We start from the raw sequence: 18,694 nt of genomic DNA, 5'->3' as shown, positions 1-18,694 counted from the left end.
CTCACTCCTCTCTCTCTCTCTCTCTCTCTCTCGACCATTTAGCATTGTATTGATGTTTTAATTTAGTTTCCGTTAGAATGTATTATAAACCGTTTCAAAGAGTTTATGCTTTTAAAACTGGATGCTCTTGTGGCAATTGTGGTGGCTATGCGATAGGAATGCTGTTTTCTGTGGTTTTCTGCTATTGTCATATGTTGTAGAAATTTAACAAATAGTTTGTTAAAAATCGCAGATTTTAGACTTAGTTATTTAATTTTTATTAATAAGTAACAAGCAGGTAAAGATCGTGTTGGAGCAGTTTTATTGATTCAAATTGAATTTTGTTAATTGTAATTTTTATTTCAATTTATTTGTTTTTTTTTATGGTTTTTTATTCTATTTATTTTTGAATTTAAATTAATTAATAATATGAATTCCTTAGTTGTAAAAATTAGTATTTAAATAGTATGTAAATTTACAATTAAGTTAGATGTAGAAGAATAGGATAATGAGAAAGAATAATAATAAAGTCATTGTTGTGAATTATACCGCCAACGATACGCGTCTTTCTTCTCGCCGTCCATAAAAAATAATATTTAGAAATTATAAATAAATTAATTTTATAATTAAAAAAAAAATATAATACCCTTAAAATAAAGGGTAACATTTTGGTGCCGAAACCCGGGAGTATAAAGTGTCGGTGTGTTTTGTTAATTTTGTGCAAAACAGCCTTGTTAAAATACTACAAGGAAGAAGAAGACAATATTAAAAAACAATTAAATTAAATAAATCAAATAAACACTCCCCATCAAAAGATCTGCTGCTGTCATCAAATCCAGATGCCCCGTCGCTGCGATTGCCGTCTATGCAGGAGCAAACACAACAATCAGGAGAGTGATTCTGATTCACAGGTAACAGCGTTGGACATAATTTTTGTGAATCCTAACCTGTAAATTACTCAGTGTTAGAGAATTTGTTAAACAAATTTTATTTTATCAAAATTCACACAAATTATCCATATACGCTTGATATATCAATTTATATATATTTTGTGAATCGTTTTGGCTTGATTTCGCGGCAAGATAACACAAACTTAATTATTACATATAAATTAAGTTTGCCTTTTCTTATTCCGCTTTTGCTTTGTCAGCCATTTCACTTGTTGTTATTTTATATATTTATAGCACCACACTAATCCGCGAAAACAAATTTTATTATACATTCGCGAGTGAAACTAATTGTAAACAAAATATTACAATTCGGCAAATTTAGATATATTTTTTAATTTATTAAATTTATTTGTTTAATTTTGCCTTTTTTCACTTCATTTTCTTTGTTTTGATTAGTTTCTACTAGTGCCAAACACTTCGTGAGTAATTGACTACTTGTATTCGGTTACTCCATTTGGTAAACAGTGTTATCGATAGTTTTCGAAACACAGCAATATTAAGGGTGCTATAGACGACGTAATTTTTTGTAAAATTTCTAAAACATTGAAATTTGATTGTTTACATTTGTAAACCAAACAATTTAATTAAAATAATAATTAAATTGTCAATAAAGCTGACATTGTATAAATTTTGATAAAAGCGAGAGTTTATTTTTAATAAACTAGTTCATTACCTTTCACTAATAATAAGTGTGTAGATACTTTTTTGTTTGAATTTACAAATTTAATTTAAATTCTATATAATGGCTGGTGGTAAGAAGCACCAAAGCACTCCCGATACGGAAGTTGTCAACATAAAACAACAGAAAGAAAAGGTAATTGAAAATATTGAAAGAATTAAGACTTCTTTCAGAGAAAAGAGAATTTCGTTCAATACAATTGAACTAGAATGTCGCTTAGACATTCTTAATAAATATATTGATGATGCAATGAGATTGCAATCCGAACTTGATATTCTAGATCCCGATAATAATGATCGAGGTGAACTAGAAGACTTATGCGTTACGGCAAAGTCCCTATTTTTAGGAATTTTATCTAAAAATAGGAGAAGTAGTATGCCTGAAACTTCTTTTTGTGGCCAATCACATCAATCTAGATTGCCAAACATGAAATTGCCTAAATTTAGCGGAAAATATTCCGAATACAAAAATTTTATGAGTCTTTTTGAAAATCTAGTTCACACAGATCCGACATTGACAGACATAGAAAAATTCAATCATTTAATTTCATGCTTGTCCGATGAAGCTCTCGGTACTGTAAGAGCATTTCAGATTTCTGAAGAAAATTATCCCAAGGCATTAGCTAGTCTGAAAAAGGTTTATGATAATGATTGTTTAATATTTTTCGATAATATTGCTAAACTTTTTGATCTTCCTGAGATCCCTAAACCTTCAGCTTCTGCTTTGCGTAGCATGATCGACACAGTTTCTGCTATTTATGATTCGCTGTTGTCGATTGGTGATGATAAAAAGATTACGAATGCCATTTTAATTCATTTAGTTATGTCAAAGGTCGATCCAATCACTAAATCCAAATGGGAAGAACAGCTTGATTTCGAGAAGCTCCCATTATGGTCTGATTGCGAAGCTGCTTTAAATAAAAGATATCAGCACATATCAGCTGAAGAATCTTCTGGTGCAAGACCCAAAATTAATAAACCAAAGTTTGATAATCAGCCTAAAAGGAACTTTAAAACGTCACTTTCAGTTTCTAAACAGAAACCATCTTCTGAAAAGTGCGTGTTCTGTAGATCTTTACAGCATAATATAAATAATTGTACTTCCTTCACTGCCATACCAGTTCTGCAAAGATTTGAATTCATTAAAGATGTCCCTGCTTGCATCAATTGCCTCAAAAAAGGCCATACTGTTGCCAAATGCAATTCAGGAGTGAAGTGTAGAGTATGTGGTGGATCACACCATTTCTTACTGCATCGATACGCTTCTGATCAAGAGCAGCCTTCTACGTCTAGCGCTTCGGTCAACTATTCATCGTCGAATGAAGGCGTAATGTTGGCCACAGCATTAGTGAAGGTCCGTAGTAGCTCAGGAAAATATATTCTGGCTAGAGCTCTTTTAGATTCCGGTTCTCAACCTAATTTGATAACCGAAGACTTGGTACAAAGGCTTAAAATAAAACGGGAAAGTGGCAGGTTAAATTTAACTGGCATTTCGGAAGGAATTTCCATTTCGAAAAATAAAGTTCAACTGTCTGTGATGTCGAGACTCAATCCAACCCAATTCTCATCTACATTCTGGGTATTGAGTTCTATAACAAGTCTTCAACCTGATAAGAGAATTTCCACTGCTAATTGGAATATTCCTAAAAATATAGAGCTGGCAGACCCTAATTTCAATGAACCTCGTAAAGTGGATTTATTACTTGGTGCTGAAGTTTTCTTCGAACTTCTTTGTGTAGGCCAAATCAAATCGAATCCAAGTTATCCGGTTCTGCAAAAAACTTCTCTTGGCTGGATCGTAGCTGGCAAATACGATGAGTCAAAGGGGTCAAATTCAGGAGTATGTCACTTGAATGTTGCCATAGACAATGAAGAAACGATTGATGCAATTGTGAAGAAATTCTGGGAGTTAGAAGAAATTCCAAATAATAGTGCAAAAATTCGGTCTGAGGAACATCAAAAATGTGAGGAACATTTCCAAAAATATGTTCGACGTTTATCGTCAGGACGCTTTCAAGTGTCTTTACCTTTTAAAGAAGATGTGAAACTTTTGGGTTCGTCATTTGAAACAGCCAAAAGGCGGTTTCTGGCATTGGAAAGAAAACTTTCACATGACGACACATCTAAAGGAATGTACAATTCTTTCATGAAAGAGTATCTTGACTTAGGTCACATGGAAAGAACGAACAATAAAATTCCTAATAACCCACATTATTTCATTCCTCATCAATGTGTTTTCCGACCTCAAAGTACAACTACGAAACTTCGCGTCGTGTTTGATGCATCGAGTAAAACATCTTCACATGTTTCACTCAATGATCTCTTGATGGTAGGTCCAACTATTCAAGAAGAGTTGTACTCAACGTTACTTCGATTCCGCTTACACAAATACGTAATTACTGCAGATATTGAGAAAATGTATCGTCAAGTTTTAATCGACGAAAAAGATAGAGATTTTCATTTGATCCTTTGGAGACAAAACGAAAGTGATCCGCTGCAAATTTTCAGATTGAATACGGTCACTTATGGTACTTCGTCCGCTCCATTTCTAGCAATTCGTTGCTTAAACCATTTGAGCGATTTGTCCAAAGAGACTTGGCCTATTGGTGCCAAAGTTATAAGCAACGACTTCTATGTGGATGATTTGTTGACTGGTTCTGCTGATTTGAATAGTCTTCTCACAATTCGAGATGAAGTCACTACTATTCTCAGTTCAGCGGGATTAAATCTCACAAAATGGTTTTCTAATCATCCAGATTTTAATGAGACAACTTGTGGTGAAAAGTTGTTACACTTGGATTCCGAGACTGCAAGGGCATTGGGAATTCATTGGGCTCCAAGAAATGATGTTTTCAAATTTTACATAGAGGGAGGCTTCCAAGATCTGAAAGCTACTAAAAGACACATTTTGTCAATATCTTCACGTTTGTTTGATCCCCTCGGCCTTTTGTGTCCAATAATAACCAAAGCCAAAATGTTATTGCAAGAACTTTGGATTAATAAATTAGACTGGGATGAATCGATTCCCATGCGTTTGAGTTCAGTCTGGGAAGATTTCAAATTCAATCTTTCGAAGTTGGATACGATTCAAATCCCAAGATTCGTTAACACCAATATTTCATCTAGAATTCAAATTCATGGGTTCTCAGATGCATCGATGCGTGCCTATGGATGTTGTTTCTATATTCGTTCGCAGGACTCTAATGGAGTATCTTGCAGGCTGCTAACAGCTAAATCTAAAGTAGCTCCCCTCAAAACTATATCTCTTCCGAGGTTGGAGCTCTCAGCAGCACATCTCATGGCAAATATGTGGTTACGAATTAAACCAATGATGAACTTTGATGTTGAAAAAATATACTTTTGGTCTGATTCTGAAATTACACTATACTGGTTAAAAACCCATCCTTCTTCTCTGGCCACATTTGTCTCAAATCGAGTCGCAGAAATTCAAGAATGGTCAGAAAAATGTATTTGGCGTCATGTGCCAACTAAACAGAATCCAGCCGACATTGTGTCGAGAGGATGCAGTGTAGATGAAATTAAATCATCCATATGGTTTGAAGGACCCAAATTTTTGTTAGACGATATCTCTAAATGGCCAGTCAACAAGCATTTCGAGTTGACTGAGGAGGAAAAATTATTGGAAACAAGAAAATCCAAAGTATTACTGACCTCAAATAGTAAGAAAGATAAGGAATGTTCTGAGAACACTCTTTTGAAATTAATAAATGACCATTCTTCATATAAAAAACTTCTCAGAGTGGTTTCATATGTTTTCCGATTTGTCGATCGAGTTAAGAAACGAAAGATATCCAAATCTATCTGTCTTACAGCTCAAGAATTGAATTGGTCTTTTCTTAAATTAGTAGAGGCAGTTCAAAAAGAGAGTTTCTCAGAAGAGATTTCTCAAATAAAAAAGTCAATATGCTTAAAATCCAATATCCAGAAGTTGACACCATTTATCCACGATTTTACTGAATGTAAGCGGACATTTTCTCTGCTTAGAGTAGGTGGAAGACTGTTAAATGCACAATTGCCCCATGATACAAAGTTTCCACTTTTACTTCCTAAAAAACATCATTTTGTGTCAATATATTTGAATAATTTACATTTTAATAATTGCCATGCTGGTACGAAAGCCTTAGTTGCATTGTCTCGAGAGCAAATTTGGCTTATCAATGCCAGAGAAGAATGTAATCGAATAGTTCGAAATTGTATCCATTGTTTTCGCTACAAGCCAAAGCTGATGACCCAAATAATGGGCAATATTCCCACTGATAGAGTGAGAGCTTTACGTCCATTTTTAATAATAGGCGTAGACTTCTGTGGTCCCGTAAATATAACTTTAAAAATTCGCGGAAGACCACCTACCAAAATGTATATAGCCGTCTTCGTTTGCTTCACGTCCAAAGCGGTTCACTTAGAATTAGTATCTGATTTATCTTCTGATGCTTTTATTCTTTCTTTTAAAAGGTTTGCCGCGAGGCGTGGGCTCCCCAAGAGGATATACTGCGACAACGCGACGAATTTCGTGGGAGCCAGCAGAGAGCTGAGGGAGCTTCAGGAGAAGTTCCTAGCAGGCCGAGAAACCGTGGAGGAATACGCTGCCTCGTTGAACGTGCAGTTCAGCTTCATTCCTCCGAGGGCGCCTCATTTCGGAGGGCTGTGGGAAGCTGCCGTAAAACAGGCGAAGTTCCTGCTTCTACGAGCTGTCGGCAAAGTGCTGCTGACACAAGAAGAGATGGTCACAGTGCTCGTAGAAGTAGAGGCGGTGCTAAACAGTCGCCCCATAGCACCGCTGTCTCCAGACCCCAACGACGGAGAAGCTCTGACTCCAGGGCACCTACTAATCGGAGCGGGTCTGCGTTCGCTGCCGCCAGAATCCGTCGGAGAAGACAGCGACAACAAGGAGAGGTACTGCAAGCGCTGGCAGATGCTCTCCGCTCTCAAGCAGAGGTTCTGGCGGGCTTGGTCGAGGGATTACGTCCTAGGACTACAGGACAAGGCCAAGTGGCACAATCCCCAGCCCAACATAGAGGTCGGTCAACTAGTCCTCGTGCACGAGGACAATCTGCCACCTCAAGAGTGGGTAACCGGCCGAATCGTCAACGTCACCGAGGGCCAAGACGGAAAGGTCAGGGTGGCGGAAGTAAAAACAAGGACGGGCACATTTAAGAGGCCAATAAGGAAGCTCGCTCCAATACCGATTTGTTGAAGTCCTGCAGCCATTCAATGGGGGCAGAATGTTGGAGCAGTTTTATTGATTCAAATTGAATTTTGTTAATTGTAATTTTTATTTCAATTTATTTGTTTTTTTTTATGGTTTTTTATTCTATTTATTTTTGAATTTAAATTAATTAATAATATGAATTCCTTAGTTGTAAAAATTAGTATTTAAATAGTATGTAAATTTACAATTAAGTTAGATGTAGAAGAATAGGATAATGAGAAAGAATAATAATAAAGTCATTGTTGTGAATTATACCGCCAACGATACGCGTCTTTCTTCTCGCCGTCCATAAAAAATAATATTTAGAAATTATAAATAAATTAATTTTATAATTAAAAAAAAAATATAATACCCTTAAAATAAAGGGTAACAGATCGGTTGGGACGAATTTTTTATACACTCCTTGGTTAGTCTACAAAATACCATAAAGTGGACAGAATAGCAAATATTGGGAAATATAATTATGTGTAGGCTGTACGAAAACGTGGAACCATAGAATTCTAAACAAAACCAGTACAAAATATGGATTAAATAGTCGAAAAACCTAATCGCCGAAGGTATTGTTACATATAAGGGATATAATAAAAATGGACCAATAAAGAGTGAGATGAAAAAACTGCAACCAACTTCAGACTGTTGTGATTTCTAAGCTACTTGTCCGACAGCTGTTAAAATTATTTAAGTGACAGCTCATTATATTGTTTACAAGCGTACAAAAGCATATTGTTGAGAATTTTTCAAAAAAAAAGTTATTCGTTATGGAATTCAAGCGTAATTTCTTTATATTTGGTGGAAAACAACAATTGGCTATCGTTAGAGCACTCCAGCATTTAAGTGTGAATAAATCTTTTGTGTCTCGTAACATCGCTCGTTACCGTGATACTGGTAACGTAGCCCGACGTCAAGAAAGTGAAAGGAAGAAAACAGCAACATCAGCAGAAATGCTCGAAAAGTAAAGAAACGACTGGATCGAAACCAGCTTCGCAGTGGCCGAAAAATGGCTCGTGAGCTGAACATATCGCAATATTCCATTCGGCAAATTTTGAAAAATGAGCTAGGAATAAAGCAATTAAAATTTCAAAGAGTGCAAGGGCTTACACCACAACAGACTCAAACGAGCTAAAGAGTTGCTTCGCTTGGCCGAAGGTTGTGAACTGCCGAATTTGGTTTTGTTCGATGATAAAACATTCGTTGTCCAGCAGTTGGTAAACAAACAAAATGATCGTGTTTACTTGTCAAAGAGGTCAGCTGAAAATGTGCACCTTCGGTCGGCCATCAAAACTCAAGCGCCGGCCATGGTGATGGTGTGGGCCGCCATAACAGCCTATGGTCGCGCTCCGCTTGTATTAATCGATAGTGCAAATGGTTACAAAATGAGGTTCCTCGCTTCATTTCCAGCGAACAATGGCCACTAAAATCTCCGCTGCCTGAATGATGCGCTGCGGTATTTTGGCCCATTCCCGGCGAAGCTCTTGCTTGAGGTGATCGACACTTTGGTATTTTTTTGTGCCAACCTTGCTTTTCAAAATACTCCAGACACAATAGTACACGGATTGGTATCCGGAGATTTTGGTGGCCATTGTGCGCTGGAAATTATGCGAGGGGGCGATTGGCTTAGAAATGACAGCAGTCTGAAGTTGGTTGCAGTTTTTCATCTCACCCTGCATATTGTATGCATTTTTGCCGATCTCTAACTCTTTATGAAGAGATCTTCACAAGAAGAATTGAAACCTTGTTGATCCTCAGAGAAGGAATATTCTGTCCATCTATCTTCAGACTTTCAATAAAACCACCAATTTTTTATGTACTTTTTTAATTTTATGTTATTAAAAAGGAGAAATTTGTCCTTTTTCTTTAAATTGTATTAAATCTCCTTCGGGAATCTCGTCACATCAATTTTGTGTGAATATCCTGGCCTCCTATGAGAAGTATTATCGGTGTGGTTTTTACATTTTGTTTGCCGAGAGAACACTCGATGACATTTGCCTCGACCTGCCCTTAAGTGTTTTTCTAATATTTCTGGGGTACTCGATTTTAAATCGAGTGAAATCCGATACAAAACATTTTCAATTATAAAATAAATTTCTGATATGACCACACATCGAACCAAAAAACTTCCCATGGCAACACCAGATAATTAATTGAACATTGTGCACTTACAATTTTTATTACTACTGATGTATGGAACTTTTTGCTCATCCGTTTTGCGGCTATTGGCACACAAAAAACATCCCAAAGCATTACCATCAACACCAACACGTACAACAAATCCATGTATTTAAAAAGTTCGATCATTAATTAGAAAATGAAAAATCTATAATTAAAAAAAAAAACTAAAACACCTACATTGGTGGATATTCATATGTACTTCTTTTAAATAATATTTTTTAATAAAGTACAAGAACAAAAACTAGCCATTTGAATGGGAATAAGCTGGAACAAAAATATAATACCGACAATTCAAATTCAAACACTAATTAGATCAGAGAAAAATATGTTTTGTGACCAGCATCACCCAGACGCACACACATCGGTGGCTGGCAAAAGGGATTACTTTTATATATGTATGAGTGTGTGTGTGACCAACAGACCACCTGTGACCACCAAAACTCATTACTCAGCATTTGTATGTTGTCTGAAATATGACAAAAGGTCTTATGAACTTTTGATGAATATTTTCGGTTTTTTTATGTTTCACTCAAGTGACCGTATTATTTGTGCTTTCAAAAGCCAACGGTGGTGAGTCGTCGTGTCTGTGTGTGTGTGATTGTCGAGTGTGTGTGTTTAACTTAAGTATGGTTTTTTATTGTTGGTGAAAAATGTATTCAAGGTGACAAAGGTAAATGAGATAAAAGGAGGAAAGAAATGCCATCACAGATGAGAGTTGCCACATAAGAATTTCTTGTAGCAATTATTGGACAAAGGTAGGAAAGGCCTCAAGTAAAGTTGCTATTGCTATTCTATAAGGGAGACTCATTGGTCTTCTATGATAAGACCCATTGGTCTTCCTACTGGCTATCCATTGGTCTTCCTATTGGTCTTATATTAGACCTATTGGTCTTCTATGAGAAGACCTATTGGTCTTCTATGAGAAGACCTACTGGTAATCTATGAGAAGACCTATTGGTCGTCTATGAGAAGACCTATTGGTCTTCTATGAGAAGACCTATTGGCCTTCTATGAGAAGACCTATTGGTCTTCTATGAGAAGACCTATTGGCCTTCTATGAGAAGACCTATTGGTCTTCTATGAGAAGACCTATTGGCCTTCTATGAGAAGACCTATTGGTCTTCTATGAGAAGACCTATTGGCCTTCTATGAGAAGACCTATTGGTCTTCTATGAGAAGACCTATTGGTCTTCTATGAGCAGACCTATTGGTCTTCTATGAGCAGACCTATTGGTCTTCTATGAGCAGACCTATTGGTCTTCTATGAGAAGACCTATTGGTCTTCTATGAGAAGACCTATTGGCCTTCTATGAGAAGACCTATTGGTCTTCTATGAGAAGACCTATTGGCCTTCTATGAGAAGACCTATTGGTCTTCTATGAGAAGACCTATTGGTCTTCTATGAGCAGACCTATTGGTCTTCTATGAGCAGACCTATTGGTCTTCCATGAGAAGACCTATTGGTCTTCCATGAGAAGACCTATTGGTCTTCTATAAAAAGAGCTATTGGTCTTCTATGAGAAGACCTATTGATCTTCTATAAGAAGACATATTGGTCTTCTATGAGAAGACCTATTGGTCTTTTATGGGAAGACCTTAACGTCTTCTATGAGAAGACCTTAACGTCTTCTATGAGAAGACCTTAACGTCTTCTATGAGAAGACCTTAACGTCTTCTATGAGAAGACCCAGTGGTCTTCTATGAGAAGACCTTAAGCTCTTCTATGAGAAGACCCAGTGGTCTTCTATGAGAAGACCTTAAGCTCTTCTATGAGAAGACCTTAAGCTCTTCTATGAGAAGACCCAGTGGTCTTCTATGAGAAGACCTTAAGCTCTTCTATGAGAAGACCCAGTGGTCTTCTATGAGAAGACCCAGTGGTCTTCTATGAGAAGACCTTAAGCTCTTCTATGAGAAGACCTTAAGCTCTTCTATGAGAAGACCTTAAGCTCTTCTATGAGAAGACCTTAAGCTCTTCTATGAGAAGACCTTAAGCTCTTCTATGAGACGACCTTAAGCTCTTCTATGAGAAGACCCAGAGGTCTTCTATGAGAAGACCTTAAGCTCTTCTATGAGAAGACCTTAAGCTCTTCTATGAGAAGACCTTAAGCTCTTCTATGAGAAGACCTTAAGCTCTTCTATGAGAAGACCTCAAGCTGATCTATGAGAAGACCTCAAGCTGATCTATGAGAAGACCTTAAGCTCTTCTATGAGAAGACCTTAAGCTGTCCTATGAGAAGACCTTAAGCTCTTCTATGAGAAGACGTTAAGCTCTTCTATGAGAAGACCTTAAGCTCTTCTATGAGAAGACCTTAAGCTCTTCTATGAGAAGACCTTAAGCTCTTCTATGAGAAGACCTTAAGCTCTTCTATGAGAAGACCTTAAGCTCTTCTATGAGAAGACCTTAAGCTCTTCTATGAGAAGACCTTAAGCTCTTCTATGAGAAGACCTTAAGCTCTTCTATGAGAAGACCTTAAGCTCTTCTATGAGAAGACCTTAAGCTCTTCTATGAGAAGACCTTAAGCTCTTCTATGAGACGACCTTAAGCTCTTCTATGAGAAGACCTTAAGCTCTTCTATGAGAAGACCTTAAGCTCTTCTATGAGAAGACCTTAAGCTCTTCTATGAGAAGACCTTAAGCTCTTCTATGAGAAGACCTTAACGTCTTCTATGAGAAGACCTTAACGTCTTCTATGAGAAGACCTTAACGTCTTCTATGAGAAGACCTTAAGCTCTTCTATGAGAAGACCTTAAGCTCTTCTATGAGAAGACCTTAAGCTCTTCTATGAGAAGACCTTAAGCTCTTCTATGAGAAGACCTTAAGCTCTTCTATGAGAAGACCTTAAGCTCTTCTATGAGAAGACCTTAAGCTCTTCTATGAGAAGACCTTAAGCTCTTCTATGAGAAGACCTTAAGCTCTTCTATGAGAAGACCTTAAGCTCTTCTGTGAGAAGACCTTAAGCTCTTCTATGAGAAGAGACATTAAGCTATTCTATGAGAAGAGACCTTAAGCTCTTCTATGAGAAGAGACCTTAAGCTCTTCTATGAGAAGAGACCTTAAGCTCTTCTATGAGAAGAGACCTTAAGCTCTTCTATGAGAAGAGACCTTAAGCTCTTCTATGAGCAGAGACGTTAAGCTTTTCTATGAGAAGAGACCTTAAGCTCTTCTATGAGAAGAGACCTTAAGCTCTTCTATGAGAAGAGACCTTAAGCTCTTCTATGAGAAGGGACCTTAAGCTCTTCTATGAGAAGAGACCTTAAGCTCTTCTATGAGAAGAGACCTTAAGCTCTTCTATGAGAAGAGTCCTTAAGCTCTTCTATGAGAAGAGACCTTAAGCTCTTCTATGAGAAGAGACCTTAAGCTCTTCTATGAGAAGAGACCTTAAGCTCTTCTATGAGAAGGGACCTTAAGCTCTTCTATGAGAAGAGACCTTAAGCTCTTCTATGAGAAGAGACCTTAAGCTCTTCTATGAGAAGACATTAAGATCTCTTCTATGAGAAGACCTTTAGCTCCTCTATTACAAGTGTTTAAGTCTTCTGCGAGAATATCCTTAGATTTTCTATAAAAAGACCTTTAAATCTTTTATAAGATTGCCTTTAGCTCTTCTATAATAAAACCTTTGTCTTATTAAAGAACACCAGTTTGTCTTTCAATAGAAGTCCTACATATCTTTGAAAAAAGTTATTCGCTTCCATTCCCTTTCACTCTCACTTTAATGATAAGTGCCCTCCGGCACATGACCATCATTTTAGCACATGCCTGTCTGGCGGACCATTGAACGTTATTACGAAATTCAATTAAAACGACGACGAACAAGAGGGCCGTTCAACTAAATTTAAATAGCTCCAAACCAATTCCCTGTTACTGGCAACACTACCAATGTCGCCGTTTGTGTCTGCCACACAACAACACCTCCACAACCGCCAATTGGTGCAGAAATATTTCGACAGACAGCTTAAGGTTGATAATGACATTCATCCCATGTAATTATGCCGCCAAATACAAAAGTCGAGATGAGACATCCCGAAGAGGAGGAGATAATATGCAGGTCTACCAAAAAAGGAATGTTGCTTTTTCAAAAAGGATGACATTATTTTAATTAAAAATTGTGGGAAAAAGTTTTTGTTTTTGTACATTCTCGTTTATCCCCAGGTCACAATGCCTTAATGGTGGGTTGTTCTGAAGCAAAGGGATGGTTGGTAAAGGCGAAAAAAAAAAAAACACAAAAATGCATAACTCGTTAGGTGTAATTATAAGATAACAACATGACTTAAAGGACGATAAATATATGGGAACAATGTTTATATTTACAAAGTAATAAAGTTAAAAATAATGAGTACCCTTAAATGGTAGCAAGCTCATTTGGGAGGGTAAAATAGAATTGTAATCCACATTTTCTAGATCTGGGTTAATAAGAAATAACACGAGGATCACACAATGCCGTCACCTCTGTCTAAAATTTTGATTTCATTTCAGATCTTTAACGAGCAAACATGCAGCAGTTAATACATGAGAAATTTTTACTCGTTGTCCCTTAGGGTTTTCTCTGGGCCTACGACCAGAATTCAAGTTTTTTTTTTTTCTATTTTGTATATTGCCCGCTTTAAAACTGAGATTTTTTACCCAGATACTCTTCCTACCAATCTTAAATCCAAAAAGTTAAAAAGGACTAAGTTCGGCCAGGCCAAACTTAGAATACCCTCCACCATTTGGAAGGAATTTGGAAATTAAAAAAAAAATTAAACCCTTAAAAAATTCAATTAAAAATACCGAATATAGCCGTTATTTTGGGGTCTATACGACGTGGACCTACGTAGCCATTGGTTGTTATAAGCCATTACCATAGTCAAATTCGAAACTTGAAATAAGTGGTGAATAATGTAGCTAAAATCGTAAAAATACTGTATATATGGAGGACCGTTATATCGGAGCTATACGAAGACCTGGACCTACATACACAATTTTCTGTCACTGGCTGTAACATCCATAACGAACTTCAAATACGACATCTCAAACAATTTTGGTGGGTGTTGTACCTAAAATCGTCAAAATACCTAGTATAGGGAGGTACTGATATATGGGCCCTATACCAAGACCTAGACCTGCATAGATAATTTTCTGTCATCGACTGTAGTTGCCAATACCAACTTAATAATGTCGCTAAAATCGTCAAAATACCGAATATCGGGAGGTACCGTTATATGGGGGCTATACGAAGACGTGGATCTGCACAGACAATTTTCTGTCACAGGCTGTAGCATCCATTACGAACTTCAGATACCAAATTTGAAACAGTTCCGGTTAATAAAATCGCTAAAATCATCAAAATACCGAATATCGGGACGTACCGTTATAAGGGGGCTATACGAAGACCTGGACCTGCACAGACACTTTTTTGCCTTAGGCTGTAATATCCATTTCGAACTTCAAATACCAGATTCTGGTGAGTAATGTCGCTAAATTCATCAAAATACCGAATATCGGGAGGTACTGTTATATGGAGGATATACGAAAACGCGGACCTGCACAAACACTTTTCTGTCTTAGGCTGTTGTGTTTATTTCGAACTTCGGATACCAAAATTGAAACAAGTCCGGTAAATAATGTCGCTAAAATCACCAAAATATCGAATATCGGGAGGTACTGTTATATGGGGGCTATACGAAGACGTGGACCTGCACAGACAGTTTTCTGTCTCAGGCTGTAGTATCCATTTCGAACTTCAAATACCAGATTTAAAACAGTTCCGTTTAATAATGTCTTTAAAATGATAATGTTCTAAAAAATACAAAGTTAATATACCCTCCACAGTATGGTGGAGGTTATAAAAATTGTTATTTAAAATAACCCATATATCCCCAGCATTCACCAAAAATCCATGACACTAAAGTTTCCGCCTACAAAGTATCTAAATCACCATTCAACAACACTTGAACTACTAATTAATTAAAAATAAACACATCTGGAGGAACAACGACAACACACAAATTGAACGAATATAAAAATAGATTAAATTTTGTTCACACACAGAAACACACACACACACGAACATACACTGGCTAGCAAATCGCATAAAAACTAATAAAAACAAACAATTTATCCGAATGTTCGGATGTGCAATGACTGCAACAAGAACGAATTCATTATAAATGAAATTAAAATTGTGTTTTATTTATTTGGTTGGACGCCAATGGCTAGGTGGAACGCCAACCAAACAGAGAGCATATGACTGCAAACAGTTATAGGTATGTGTGTGTGTACATTGGCTTTGCTCTCTGCATTTTTTGCAGTTCTTTTGTAATTTGAATGACATTAACATTGGCCTCTGTCAATGTTGTTGTCATGACAATTGTACGCATTCATACAATCACATACAGTACTCACCCATCCACCTACCCACCCGCAATCATAGCATATGTGCAGTGGGCCACCTTCTACGCATCGCCATCGAAATTAACGAGCGAACGAATGAACAAACCCACTCGAATATGATTTCCTTCTCTTGCATATCGTCATATACATATATAAGAGGGACATTGAGGTGCAGTAACCCAGCGAACAATTGTGGTCAATATTTGGAAACAATTTTCGAAAGAGAAAGATGTAAGAGCAAACGGGAAATTAATATATAAATATACAACAACTAAGAGCCTACCATTAAAATTGGTGATACTTATAATTGTATCCTCTTCCAATTTCCATCTTTTTTGAACTCAATGTACAAAACATGAAATACGGGAACGAAAGATGGTCGCAATTACGTCCTAGTGTTTATATAAATCGGTGATAAATAACGGCGAAAAACACATATAAATTTTGTTTTTTTTTTTGTTAAATTTTTATATTTATAAAATTAAATATCCTAAGTTTTGATGGCTTTTTATAAAAGATTTTATGTCCTTGAATAACTTTTTCTACAAAAAAAAAAAAAAACAATTAAGCAAAGGCTATAGTCGTACGGGGCCGACCATGTGATACCCTACAACACTACAATATGTTAGAAGCCCTTTGTGTCCAAATCCATTTTGGAAGATTTCGCTTTTCCATCCATTCTACCCGTTGTCATAAACTCTAACTTCATGCGAGATTTCGTGTCCTTTGGTTTATATTCGTGTTGTTGGTCCATTTCAACCCCTGAATATATTGCGATTGCAATCTGTATATGATATACCCAACCTGTTTTGTAAAGTGGAAAAATATTACAAAATATACACTTCAATATTATGAGTCAAATTGAAAAAATCGCATGCTATAAAAAATATGAAAAAATAAAAAAATGTCACAAAATATTACAAAATCTATATTAACATCATTATTGACATCTTGTTGTGCGATTTTTTTTAGATTTTATTCTTTTATGTTAAGAGGGCATTCTGAATTGACAAAATTTGTCAAAATCGGTCCAGCCATTCTTGAGATATAAGTATTTTAGCTAAAATCACCTTCCTTTGTTTATACACATTGTATATATTTTGCTATATATATCCGATATATTTACTATCGGCATCTACGTAACGGTCAGAATTGACCTGTTAGTCTAATTGTGTTACCCACTAAATATTGCCCGATGACCATAAAAATTGGAAGGCTTCTGACCATTCTTAAGCTCTAGCCCAATGCTAATTTCCGCTTCTATTGGTCCATAATTGCGACCTGTAGAGCAACTGCAAAACCAGGAAATTTTTCATTTTTTGGCCCATTTTGACCCCTAAATATTATGCGATCATCTCCAAAAGAAATAGGGTTCTATTCTGACCCTAGCCCCACGTCCATTCTAAATTTCGTGAAGATCTGGCCATAATTGCGACCTGTAGAGTGATTACAAATTAACATGGACAGACAGACAGACTGACGGACGGACATACATAGCTAGATCGACTCAGCTCGGCGTTGTGATTATTTTGGAAACGCCCACGCGCCACCCAAGAATGTTTACAAAATGAGGTTCCTCGCTTCATGGTGACCAACATTTCCGAATACCAATCCGTTGGACTATTGTGTCTGGAGTACTTTAGAAAGCAAGGTTCGCACTAAAAAAATACCTTATTGTCAAGCAAGCGCTTCGCCGGGAATTGGCCAAAATACAGCAGAGCAACATTCGGGCAGCATGTGAAGGTTTCATTGGCCATTTGATGGCCATAATTCGTGCTAAAGGTGACCAATTCAAACAAATGTAAAGTTATTCCAAAATTTTATGATATTTCCGATATTTTTTTCTTTCATTCAATAAAATGTAATAATTATGGCGTTTGACTTTGTTGCAGTTTTTTTTATCTCGCCCTGTATATGGGGGCTATATCCTAATCTGAACCGATCTCAATAATATTTTCGATATTTTCGAGCTGTATCTGAAATCCGGTACCAAGTATCATTATTGTGGATTGCATATTACACAAGTTAGGTACTTAAAACCCAAAATCGAATGAAACATATATATGGGAGCTATAGCAGTATCTGAACCAATTTTCTCCAATTTTGATGTACTTATTTGAATTCGGTGGAATGTACCAAAATTCAAGTCATTTGGATTTATATTGCCCATATGATACACAATTCGCCCGAAATCGGTGGAAGATATATGGCAGCTATATCTAAATCTGCTCCGAGTATCACAAATTTCAATAGGGTTCGTTCGAGGGCCAAACAAATATTGTTTGGATAATTTCATCTAAATCGGATAATAAATGCGACCTGCATTTTGTTCACAAGAATACATGGACAGACGGACTGACATGCATAAATCGACTCAGAAAGTGATTCTATGAAGATTCTCAAAAGTAACTATGGATCTATCTCGCTTCCTTCTCCATGTTACATACAAATTCACAAAGACATAATACCTTTACCACTATGGTTTAGTGTATAATGATTCAAGCCATAATTAAGAGGACATTTATGTATGTTTTACGTGAGGACAATTATGGAAATAATGACGGATATTTTAGTACATCTCAAAAATTATATATTGCGAAAAATTGTTCACTGGGTATGCACAAAAGAATTGATGGCGACATATGTACAATTTGTAGAGAATCTCGTAGATATGTATGTATGTGTCGGCATGCATGAGCTGCGGCACACATTTATTGCCTTCGCTATTTAAATATTAATTGTAAGGTTGTTTTCCCATTCAACTATGTAATGTGTAGTATTTGCTGAGGTATTTGTAAATTACCAAAATCAGAATCAGATGGGGATCCGCCTGGTCTGTTGGGCACTGACAAATATGGACATGTTCGTTCGGGTGATATTTATGTCACAGAAATTTACATTTATGAAAATGGTGGTGAATTATGAATATTACAAAAGACGAGGGAAATAAATGAAAAATAAAAATGTTAAATTATTTTTAAAATATTGTTAGATAATTGTAATTTTCTAGGAGTTCGATATTTATATCCTACATAGTGTTGGGGGTATTTTAAGTTTGATTTGGCCAAAAATTATGTAACACCTCGAAATATTGGTTTCCCTCATAGGAAAGTATATATCTTCCTATCTCGCCGAGCTGAGTTGACCTAGCTATGTATGTCCGTCCGTCCGTCCGTCTGTCCATGTTAATTTGTAATCAAGCTACAGGTCGCAATTATGGCCCGATCTTCACGAAAGTTATAATGGAGGTGGGGTTATGTTCAGAATAGAAACCTATTGCTTTTGGTGATGATCGCATGATATTTAGGAGTTAAAACGG

The 18,694-nt window shown here is 36.6% G+C and overlaps 2 protein-coding genes across 2 annotated transcripts in view; both read left to right on the top strand.

Moving 5' to 3' along the window:
• Positions 1 to 18,694, top strand: part of LOC131800525 (octopamine receptor beta-2R-like) — a 384,581-nt gene that overhangs the window by 278,213 nt on the left and 87,674 nt on the right. The gene's annotated exons all lie outside the window — the stretch shown is intronic.
• Positions 343 to 7,200, top strand: LOC131801731 (uncharacterized). The gene is made up of 2 exons (XM_059120676.1): positions 343 to 890; positions 6,081 to 7,200. The coding sequence occupies exons 1-2, from the start codon at positions 819 to 821 to the stop codon at positions 6,780 to 6,782; spliced, it is 774 nt and encodes a 257-aa protein (XP_058976659.1). The 5' UTR covers positions 343 to 818; the 3' UTR covers positions 6,783 to 7,200.

The sequence above is a fragment of the Musca domestica genome, unplaced genomic scaffold, assembly GCF_030504385.1.
Source record: "Musca domestica strain aabys unplaced genomic scaffold, Musca_domestica.polishedcontigs.V.1.1 1, whole genome shotgun sequence".
Classification (NCBI taxonomy): Eukaryota; Metazoa; Arthropoda; class Insecta; order Diptera; family Muscidae; genus Musca; species Musca domestica.
Note: the sequence above shows the minus strand (reverse complement) of the source record. Positions and strands in the feature narration are given on the sequence as shown.

Excerpts from the sequence above, each read along its gene's own strand:
- LOC131801731 (XM_059120676.1), top strand. The coding sequence starts at position 819 with ATGCCCCGTCGCTGCGATTGCCGTCTATGCAGGAGCAAACACAACAAT. Across the intron at positions 891-6,080 it reads AGAGTGATTCTGATTCACAG|GTTTGCCGCGAGGCGTGGGC; the intron begins GTAACAGCGTTG and ends TTCTTTTAAAAG.